We start from the raw sequence: 12112 nt of genomic DNA on the forward strand, positions 1-12112 counted from the left end.
GATTTTTCAGCAATATTCAACATAGCTGACCACCCACTCCTTCTTGAAACACTTCCCTCTCTTGAATTCCGTTACACCACACTGCTGATTTTCCTCCTGTCTTGCCCGGCTGCTCTTTCTCTTTTGCCTGCTCCTCCTCCTCTACCTGACCATCTAAATAAGATGTTTCTCAAGGCTCGATCCTGAGCACCCCTTCTCATAACACAGTCTCTCTTTAGGTGATGCCATACATTCCCATGGCATTAAGTATCATCCATGTGCTGAGGATAACAAAATTTCTGTCTCCAGCCAGGCCTCTTTTTTAGAGGAGAGGTTCACCAAACCTGCCCCTGACCATTATTCTCCACATTAGCACTCTTTTTATTTCTTTCATAGCATGTAGCATAATTTTAATTATTTCATTTGTTATTTACTTGTTTCAGGGCCTATCTTCCTCACCTGATTGTAAATTCTATGAGTGCAAAAGCACTGTCTGTCTTGTTCACCACCGTATTGCCAATAGTTTGCATACGCGGCACATAACAGGTATTCAATAAATATTTTTTGAATAAAGAATGTATGAGGATGTCTGACTTTTGACTTATATTGTTACAAATGTTGTATTACAAGGTGAGTCAAAATTAAATGATATAAAGCTTTTGTTGTTCAACTACGTTTTAAATTCAGCATTTAAACAATAAAAATATGTTCTAAATACATATATAAAATGGCCCACAACTAATCCACAATGTGCTATGAGAGTGATGATAAATTTCACTGATACTTTTCAAACAGTGGGCAACACTTATCAGGCTCTAATGTCCACAAGAATTCCTTAGGAACCTTGTTAAAATACAGGTTCTGATTCAGCAGCTCTGGCTTTAGAGACTACATTTGGAACAATTCCCAGTTGCCAATGCTGCTGGCCTATAGGCCATATTTAGATTAGCAAGGCTCCAAAGGATCCTTTACACAATTTATGAACTAAACTGAACCTTACTGGACCTTACTTTTGTGTCTAGTATAATGCAAGGTGATTGATTTTCGTACACATTATCTTGTTTAGGCTATAGCTGGTCTCTTGACTATAGTAAACTTACAGTGGTTCTCAACCTTACCGAGACCAAGTGTCCTCCTTTCATAAAAAATATTTTATAATACCTCTTTTACCATTGTGAATGAAATATAACCTATCCATACATGTTTTTTTTAAAATAAGGCCCAAGCTGTAATATAAAGGTGAAATTAATGATAAAATAATTTCTATTTCAATATGTAAATATACCAGAACAATTATTCTAGAAGACATAATAATAAGGTAGCCAGGTGTATTTGTAGAGTCACCATGAATGGAAGAGCTAAAAAATACAGTAGGACAAAGGTTTCATCAATAATGGCTAAAAAGGGCCGGCCGAGTGGCGCATTGGTTAAGAGCTGGCTTGGGACACCAGAGGGCCCCGGTTCAGATCCCACATATGCGGGCCAATGACACTGCCCTCTACAGCTAAGATGCTGAACAACAGCTCAACTTGGAGCTGGGCTTCCATGAGTTGCCCACGGCAGCAGCGGAGGCTGCAGCCCCTGCTGCAGTGGGTTGTCATGGGCTACCATGTGCAGCCAGCAGCCAGCGTGAGCAGCCAGCAGCCGCAGTGAGCGGCCATCCAGATGTTGGCGACTGATCTGCCTCGCCCGGGAAGAGCGCAATGATGGTGCCAACTTGGGCCAGGGAAGCAACGTCCTCCACAACTAGAATGAAGAACAAAACGACAGCAACTTGTCTGTTCCCCTTCCCCCAACTCCCCAGCGCTGTTCCCATCCCCCAATTTCCCAATAAAAATCTTTAAAAAAAAATAATAATGGCTAAAAATCTTGGCTCTGACCTAAACAAAGAATCATCTCTTATATAGTAGTTGCATTCTTAGACAATTTAGATTGTATTAAAACCATGCCAAAATACTTTATCTTTACACATAAAATGGAGTTAGGTTCTAGCAGTCATTAGACAGACATAAAATATTACTGAATTTCAGAAAAGGGAGAGGGTTCCAACCTAAAATGAGGGACTGCTTCCTAAGAGATGGCATTTGGGATAGACCACGATGGATGAGTGAGGATTTCAATTGGCACGAGGGTGATGCTAACAGACTTGAAAAGTCAGGAGGAAGTGGTTGGGTTGAAAGGACAATGAGTTCATTTTTGGACTTGTTGAGTGTGAATAGCATTAGAAAAATGGGGACTTAGGAAAAGCAATGCATGTTCAGGGAACACTAAGCAGTCCAGAATAATAACGTGAGGGCACCAAGGATACCACTGGCAAGGAATACTGAAGCTACATGTGGATTATCTGAAATACCCAGCTAGGAAATACTTAAAATGGTTTTTGAGTAGGGGAGTAACTTGATATTTTAGGAAGATCATTCTGGTAGCAATCCTCAAAATGGATGGAAAGAGGCATGGCTACCAGTAGAAAAAGCATGCAACAGTCTGAATCATTAGTTCTCAAAATGTGTTCTGTGGAACTCCAGGGTTCCAGAGGACTGCCACAGGTACTGATCTGTGGGGGATTAAAGGGGGAAGGAAAGGGCCAACATCTAGGTAGGCTTAGCAGTGCAGCACGTGCTCTCTTGCTCTCTTCTCCCCTCTCAAGTGTCCCACATAAGATTTTGGTATAAAAGGGTGACCTGTTGATAAAAACAAATTTTGTTTTGTTTTTATGTTTCACCTAATTATTGTTGAACTGTGAGACTGACCATGGAATATCTTAAGGGGTCATCATACAGTCACCAAGCATCATTGTATAGAGTAATACCTATAAGGTTTATAAGCACTATGTTAACTGTGAAGTCCTTTGAGGATCTCCAAATTCTTTTTATTAAGATGTGCATAGATGTTGTTGGCTTGGCTAACTTAGAAGCTATATACTTGTTTGTATACTCCAGCCTCTCAGCCCTGCTACTTCAAATTTGAGCTAGAACTTTTATATACATTAGCCTATTTAAATCTTTACAAAAGCCATAACATTTACAAATTACCATGTATTGCTGTATCCCTTCAAGGTCACTCACAAAGAATCAAAGCAAGTTATAGTCATAAATGCCAAGGGTCTATTTTATACTGAATTATTGTTTACCAAACAAGTTCACAATTTTATTTCTGGAATGCATGAAAAAATTTTAAATGATCTCATTCTAATTATTTTATCCACTCACAAAAATATTTCCATTAATTCTGGGAAATTTTGTTTTTATGGTAGCAAGCAGAGTGTTGGTGTTGACAGTCCACAAACTCTTTTGTCCTGCTGAAATGATTCACAAACTAAGAGAGGTAGAAAATGGTGGTTTATGCAAGTTATAAGTAATTTCTCTCACCCGGTGCCCTTGAATTCACTGGCACACAACTGCTTTAGACAAATATTTCTTGTATGCCAATGAGCCATCTATTTCTCAAGGTCTGAGTGATACAGCATAACATCCACAGTACCAAAATAAAGTTAGGAAGTTATACAGCCAAAGGGACCAGGGGTTTAATTTCCGATAGTCATGATTTCTACAGAACTTGCTGAACTGGCTTCCAGAGACTACTTGGTACGAAAGCATCTGTTTCTATATCAGTGGTTTTCTGTTTTATACTTTTGTTTGTTTTATTGAGCCAAAATTGGTATATAACATTAATAAATTTCAGGTGTATAACATTATAATTCAACATCTGTATACACTACAAAATGATCATCACCAAAAGTCTAATTACCATCCATCACCATTCAGTTGATCCCCTACACCCATTTCGCCCACCCCTAACCCCCTTTCCCTCTAGTAACCACAAATCTGTTCCCTGTATCTATGAGTTTGTTTTTGTTTTGCTTTCTTCATTCGTTTGTATTTTGTAGACTCCACATATGAGTGAAATCATATAGTATTTGTCTTTCTCCATCTAACTTATATCACTTAGCATAATATCCTTAAGGTCCATCCATGTTGTTGCAAATGGCAAGATTTCATTCTTTTTTATGGCTGAGTAGTATTCCATTATGTATACACATCTTTTCTATTCATCCATTGATGAACACTTAGGTTGTTTCCATATCTCAGCTATTGTAAATAATGCTGCAATTAACATAGAAGTGGATATATCTTTTCAGATTAGTGTTTTTGTATTCTTCAGATAAATACACAGGAAGTGGGATATCTGGGTCATATGTTAATTCTATTCTTAATTTTTAAAGGAATCTTCATACTGTTTTCCACAGTGGCTGCAATATACCAGTAGTTTCTAAACTTTTTTTAAAGAAGCATTTCATTCTTCAAATGAAATCTTACATAAATTACCATACATAAAACAGATAAAAGAGTACCTTAGTATACAATTATAATAAGTTCAAATATATTTACTAACAACTAAATATATTTAATAATTACTAAAATGTCAAACAATGAGAACAAAGCTGCTTTAATAAACAAAAACTGAAAATCTTGAATTACGGATGAAAGAGGTAGCTTTATATCATTTTCAACATGAAAATTATTTCTGTATTTTATCTTCTTTGACAATATTAAAAAATAAAGATGCATACATATAGGGCCGGCCGAGTGGCGTGCTGGTTAAGAGTTGGCTTGGGACACCAGCTCTGAGCAGGAGGGCCCCGGTTCGGATCCCACATTAGGGCCAGTGACACTGCGTCCTCCACAGCTAAGATAGTGAACAACAGCTCCACTTGGAGCTGGACTGCCATGAGTCGCTGGTGACGGTGTAGGCTGCAGTGGAGCTGCAGTGGGCTCCCGTAAGCTACTGTGAGTGGCCGGCAGCCAGCGTGAGCTGCCAAGAGCCGCTGTGAGCAGCCATCCAGTGGCCAGTGACCCATCTGCCTCACCCAGGAAGAGCGCAATGATAATACCAACATGAGCCAGTGAAGTGATGTCCTCCACAACTAGACTGAAGAACCAAAGGACAGCAACTTGTCTGTTTCTCTTCCCGATTCCCCAACACTGTTCCCTTCCCCCAATTCCCCAATAAAATCTTGAAAAAAAAGATGCATGCATATAAAAATTATTACTATTACTTGCAAGTATTTCACCTTATTATTTCAGAATAGTTTTTAGTTAACTATCCTCTGAAATTTGAAAAAGGGTAGTAATTTTCATTTCAAAGTTGGATCACTAAAAACATCTAACAATTGTTTATATTCTTTAATTCTGAACATAAAAGTTAGACAAGAAGTACCTCAACATTACAATAAGTATTTAAAAAATTTATAATATATGATCATGATGTACCATGCTATATAGTCTTGTTATTGAGCAGCTGATTACTACACTAACAAAAGTATTTCCCAAGCACCTTAGCCTAAGCCTTTATAAGCACTTAATTAAAAACAGAGAATAGGAGAGTTAGTGATACTCTTACTTAAATAATTTTACATGAACAAATATGCACAGGAAAAAAATACCAGTGCAGAAGCACAATCTTACTGAAGCCACATCTAGAAAATTTTAACATTTTCAAAAAGTTGGTTAAAAAGTTTTATTTTGGGGCCGGCCGAGTGGCGCGATGGTTAAGAACTCGCTTGGGATGCCAGAGGGCCCCGGTTCGGATCCCACATATGAGGGCCAGTGACACTGCCCTCCACAGCTAAGATGCTGAACAACAGCTCAACCTGGAGCTGGGCTGCCGTGAGTCGCCGGCAACGGCGTGGGCTGCAGTCCCTGTGGCAGTGGATTGTCATGGGCTACCGTGTGTGGCCAGCAGCCAGCGTGAGCGGCCAGCAGCCGCAGTGAGCGGCCGTCCAGAAGCCGGCGACTGATCTGCCTCGCCAGAGAAGAGCGCAATGATGGTGCCAACTTGGGCCAGTGAAGCAACATCCTCCACAACTAGATTGAAGAACAAAACGACAGCAACTTGTCTGTTCCCCTTTCCCCAATTCCCCAGCACTGTTCCCATCCCCCCAATTCCCCAATAAAAAAAAATCTTTAAAAAAAAAAAAGTTTTATTTTGGGCCGGCCGAGTGGCTCAAGTTGGGTTAAGAGCGCAAGCTCTGAGCAACAGGGTCGCCGGTTCGATTCCCAAATGGGCCAGTGAGCTGCGCCTGAGCTGAGTTGCGGCTGAGCTGCCAACAGGTGGCAGGATGCCTCAGCTGGTGAGAGCACGTGCTCCCAACAACAAGGCTGCCGGCTGGACTCCCGCATGAGATGGTGGGCTACGCTCACCCACAACTAAGATTGAAGGACAACTTGGCTGTTCCCCTTCCCCAATTCCCCAATAAAATCTTAAAAAAAAAAAAAGTTTTATTTTGAGGTCAGAGTATACATTTATATATTGATAATCTTCAATGAATTAAAATTTGATAAATGATATGCACGAAAGTCAAATGAAATGTAAATCTAGTTATCCCCTAACATATATTTGTGGTACTGTCTACACTGTACACAAGCATATAATCAACTATTAATATTAGCAAGTGTGATTTCCTAACTACAGAGATAAAGGCAGATGATGGCAAAAATGATTAGTTGTTAAATACTGTGAAAATTAGTTACTTATAGTTTTCAGATTGGAGCTATTATATACATCAGCTATGATGTAACTCCACATCTATAGAATATGTTTATAAGTTGGTAAGCATATCTCTTTATCATATCCACAGTGTCTCACAGTGTCTATATAAGTACTATTGCAGGAAATTGTTCTGATGTGCCAAATATTCTGATAAATTAATAGTCTCTCAAATAGATATCACTTTGCAACTGAACTGATAGTGCTGTGATAAAGAACTCAAATTAAGTGAAATGTTATTCTTAAGAATCAAAACACTTGATGTGAAGAAATAGTTTATTGTGGAAATTGCTGTGTTTCACTGAAATAAAGAATGTAATGTAGCAAAATTTTTAAGTGAATCCAAAAGTCAGAATGCACCTTATTATTTTACCTGGAGCAGAGCCAATACTGGATTAGAAAAGGATAGTAGTATTCATCCTGCTGAATTTAGCCAACATTCCAAACTCTACTACCAAACCTTTAACAGCACCTCTGAAAAATTAACCAGCAAAATTAACTAGTTTTTTTTTAAAAGATTTTACTGGGGAGTTGGGGGAGGGGACAAGCCAAGTTATTGTACTTCAATCTTTGTTGTGGAGGGTGCCAGTCACCATCTGGCTTCCCGTCGGCAGCTCGTGGCCTCTAAGCTCAAGGTGCTGTGTTCAATCTTAGTTGCAGGTGGGCGATAGCCACCATCCCATTTGGGAGTTGAACCAGCAGCCTTGTTGTTAAGAGCGCAATCCCTATCCACTGAGCCATCCAGGGGGCAGCTCAGCTCAAGGTGCTGAGTTCAGTCTTAGTTGCAGGTGGACATAGCCCACCATCAAACAGGCAATCTTGTTGTTACACCAGCTGAGCCCTCCTGCCACCTGTTGGCAGCTCAGCCACAGCTCAGCTCAGGCGCAGTGTCACTGGCCCATATGGGAATCGAACTGGCGGCCCTGTTGCTCAGAGCTCGCCCTCTTAAGCCAACTTTTAACCAACTGAGCCACTCGGCCAGCCCCAAAATTAACTAGTTTCAATGTCACTATTTTCCTTACTCTCTTTACCATAAAAGCTGAACAAATAAATAGTCCAATGACCAAACACACAAGCGACTTATTCACTAATTTATTCAATAAATATGACTGCAGTCCTACTATGTGCTGGGTACTCGGCTGGATACTAGTTATCACGGATGATAAAGATCCCTACACTTTAAAACTTGATAGTCTAGGGCCAGCCAAGTGGCGCGTTGGTTAAGAGCTGGCTTGGGACACCAGAGGGCCCTGGTTCGGATCCCACATATGAGGGCCAGTGACACTGCCCTCTACAGCTAAGATGCTGAACAGCTCAACTTGGAGCTGGGCTACCGTGTGTGGCCAGCAGCCACAGTGAGCGGCCATCCAGAAGCCGGCGACTGATCTGCCTCGCCCGGGAAGAGCGCAATGATGGTGCCAACTTGGGCCAGTGAAGCAACCTCCTCCACAACTAGACTGAAGAACAAAAAAAAAACACAAAACAACAGCAACTTGTCTGTTCCCCTTCCCCCAATTCCCCAGTGCTGTTCCCATCCCCCAAAATCCCCAATAAAAATCTTTAAGAAAAAAAAAAATTTCTGAGTTCTATCAAAGAATTGTTAGCACCAATCTCCTATACACAAAAATTAAGTAAAAGACATCGTAATAAAAATTACTTTTCAGCACTAGTTTTTTAACTGAATGCAACAAACTCTGAGGGTCTTTTATGGACCAGGAACTGTTCCTAGCACTGAGCATACAAAATAAGAAGTTTAAAGACCAATGGGAGAACAAATGCTTAAATCAATAAATAATTTCATACAACTGGCAGAAGTATGCACAGAAAGGAAAGGTCCCTAGCCTAGCTGGAGGGAGTGAGGGACTGGATTAGTGTAACCACCAGAAGGCACCAGGAAAGGTCATCAGAAGGAGGTCATGGTGATGATGCCTGAACAGTCTTGAAAGACGAGTAGGCATAATCAGGTAAAGAATGGGGTGAAAATTTTAGCAAAGACATGGAAGCATGAAATAATACATTGGATTATAGAAATTTTTCTAAAATTATGTTCTACCAGGAGCCCATGACCTTTCTGTGGCTTAGTTCCTTTAAACTTTACCATTTCATCCTTCATCCACTCATAATGGAGGACTAGTAAACTCTACCATTTGGAGGCTATATCTATGTAAATCTCAACCATCCAGAGCATAGAAAGGGACCTTGAAATGAAAAATGGCTTCCACAAAAGCCATGTGGTGAGAAGTAGAAGATGACATAAAGAAAGAAACAAAAATTGCACAATAACTTGGGAATATTTAGTGTAGGGGCATTCAGTTCTGCACAGCTCAAAATCCCCGTGAGAATATAATATAGAGCAATACATTATCTTATGGTCAGAATAGTGACCCAGGGTCACCAAGATAAAATTATCTCTTGTGTACCTGTTTATAAAGCAGGGGGCTGTATAATAAATACACTTAGAAAGATCTCTATCCAATATTGTGTAAATGGCAAAATTTAAATAGAAAAGTTTTATATTAAATGAGAAACATCTAATGCCTGTGAAATTCATATTTGTGAATCACTTCATTTCTCAACCATACCAGATAGAAGGGATGTTATTACAGCATAAAGAAAATATAGCAACATAAAGAGTCTTTGGATAGAAAATATTTAGGATTACAGATTGTGAGAAAAAAAGTTACAGCTCCTGATTTATTATATGCATTCTCTTTTCATCTTTACATGACAAGATTCCTATTTCAAAAGCTTATTTCATCTGACATTTTCACGCATAAAAAGTCTCAATAAATGTCTGTTGATGAATGAATTTAAAAAGATTTTATATGCTGAAGGGATAACTGACTACACAGCTTCGCATTTCACAATAAACCGTAGCATATTAATTTGGCCACCAATTTAGGCAGAAAATAAAGGTATTCCATGAAGTATTCTACTTTCTTACATTGTCAAGAAATGAAAGGTATACAATATAGGTCAAATCTCTATTCTAGATTGAGACCCAAATATCAAGATAATATAAAAATACTTTATTTTAAATATCACACACATGAGCCAAATTAGTCAATCTGGGAGGGCTATAAATGAACCAGATATTTTACTACATCAAATACTCTGTCTTCAAGGACCTGATGTTAGAATAGCTGAATTCACATCATTAACCTTTTTAAAAATTTTATTTTTTGATTTAAGTGTTGAAGTTTTTGCATTAAGCCTATTATATACCATCTATCTCTATGGACTTATGGATTTAATCTAGTCATCTAAACTCACAGCTGATCACTGACCTATACTCTATATTGTATCTTTTCCCATTTATAGTCTGTACATTCTGAATTAAATTCTACATGTTTGTTTTCATTTCTTCCTTATTCAGAGTCTTTATCCAGGCTTTTCTAAAAGTCTTTGTTATGGCGTTAATATCCTAAATTATGCTATTTAGGTAATAATTTCTTTATTTCACATTAAATTAATTCAGTAGTATTAACATTTACAGAGAAACACACCAGTTTCCACAAATTTACACTATCCTGTACATTATTCTTGAGAAGTGAAATGGTTAAGACTAGGAAAAAATAGTGTTGGAGTACTGATTTATAACTTCACAAAACAAATTCAGCAATTCATTTGTAATAATTAAGGCATGAGAGATTTAAAAATTATTTCTCACAGTGTACAGCAACCTCTTTTTTTTCCTGTTCTTGGCCAGTGAAACCTTTATATGTTAAAAATTACACTTCATAAACCATTTAAAAAATATTCAAAGTGCCAATTTTTAAGCTATTTTTAAACCCTGATAATTTTAAAATTTAAAAGCATAAAGAGTTTTTCATAAGAGAAAACACTTGAAGCATTATTCAATAATGACCATTTAGAAATTTCTATACACATACTAAATACATACTGTTCATTGACTTATCACTTGGCATTCTACTTAGAGAAAAAAATGCATATATGGGCCAGGCAGTTAAAAAAGTTGTTAGCATACCCATGTACAAATTGAGGATTTAGGGCTACACTACTGCACACAATTATATTGTGAAACAAGCATTACCATATTTATCTTTGTGTCCCTAAGTATTTAATCAAACTTTAATAATTTCGTATACTCTAGACCTAAAGCTGCCAAAGATCAAGGTTCACTGGCAATGAGAGATCCTTCTATTATTATAAAGAAACTATCCATGCTATTCATAATATTTATCAAATTAACATTTTAATTAGGTATCAGTATCTTACTTATTAATTGAAGGTTTCTCACATTCTTTTCTAAATTTCACCACCTCCCCCAACTTGAGATGCATCTGCCATTTTCAAGGTTTCAGAAACACTTGTTGAAAAATCTATTGACAAGTTTACAATAGCCGTGTGAAATTTTAGTTATCCCAAGGAAGTACATATTGAAAATTTTTTGAGAAGCGAGGATAGTTTTATGACTTTCAAGATTAATTCAAATGAAACTCAACATGAGCCTGATTTTTGCTTTGGGTAATGAAGGATCATTGGAAGATCGAGTTTCAAGGGACCAGCAAGTGACAACCACTTTAAAATTTACCTTTCCCATATGACAGCATTTACTCTTAAAAGAAGAAAGAAAAAAGGTCACCTTTCTAAACAAGTCACTCAGATTAGCCTAATTCCAATGGACACTGAGGCCATGGACGAAAAAAAAAAAGAAAAGATCCAAAAGGATTAGTAATTCCGACCTAGGTTGCTGCCATTTCAGGGATGCGCCTTAAGTACTCTTCCTCTGCAGACTTTGAGTTGACCCCTCACGTCTGACAGACAAGCCCTAATAAATTGCAGAGACGTTACCACTTTCCAAAGTTAGGTGTGTGTGTAGGGTGGGGGGAGAACAGATGAGAGATGTATGAGAATCGACAGGCAAATATAATTTTGACAAAAATAAATAGAAGCAAAATCGAGATTCAGAAGGAACTCTCTCTGCTGCGTGTCCGGTCGAGCTTTTCAAAGACCCCTTAGAAAGAAGAGGGCTAGAGGCTCACCTTCCATCTCGCCGCTGGGCTGGGCTGGGCTGGACTGGGTTGGAGCTGCAGCTCTTGCTACCCGGCCACTCCACGTGCTCCCGCCGTCGCCAGGACGCAGCGCGCAGCTGGCGGGAGATTCCCGGCGCGGGGAGTCCCCGGGATCCGGCCGCCGAGTCGGCGCAGATTGAAAGGGGCAGGAGCCGGCGACCCGCCAGTGCACGGGGTTACAGCGGCGCTGGCTGGCGGCGGCTTTAAAGGACGTTCACCTCGAGCAGCGGAGGTTCCGCGCCTCCAGCTCTTTTTTGAATGTCAAACCAGAGAACCCCATAGGATGGAAATATGGCATCAGTAAAGTGTCTCAAAACGTCTATTTTAGAAGGATAATGGATGGGAAAGTAGTATCACATGGGTGGGGTGGGGGAGTGTCTGAATTGCTTATTTATTTGCAAATTTAAGTTCAAAGAAGTTTGTCTTAAATTGAGCAAGATCTATAGCTTTTAGTGTAGATTTGGGAATAATAGCCATGAATATCATCAGTGAGAATTTACTTTATTTGAAGTATGTTTCTCTTCCTCAGTTTTTCATTTCACAGGATAAAA

The 12112-nt window shown here is 38.9% G+C and overlaps 1 protein-coding gene across 2 annotated transcripts in view; it reads right to left on the minus strand.

Moving 5' to 3' along the window:
• Window positions 1-11715, minus strand: part of IKZF3 (IKAROS family zinc finger 3) — a 78918-nt gene extending 67203 nt beyond the window's left edge. The window contains exon 1 of one of the 2 annotated variants that reach the window (XM_019638469.1): window positions 11532-11715. In XM_019638469.1, coding sequence (XP_019494014.1) covers window positions 11532-11538 — 7 coding nt within the window. In that variant the 5' untranslated portion in view covers window positions 11539-11715. Of the gene's footprint in view, window positions 1-11231; window positions 11251-11531 lie in introns of those variants that run through there. The other variant, XM_019638470.1, reaches the window with a different exon arrangement.
• Window positions 11716-12112: the final 397 nt, after the last annotated feature.

The sequence above is a fragment of the Hipposideros armiger genome, unplaced genomic scaffold (assembly GCF_001890085.2).
Source record: "Hipposideros armiger isolate ML-2016 unplaced genomic scaffold, ASM189008v1 scaffold_40, whole genome shotgun sequence".
In the NCBI taxonomy this organism is placed as follows: Eukaryota; Metazoa; Chordata; class Mammalia; order Chiroptera; family Hipposideridae; genus Hipposideros; species Hipposideros armiger.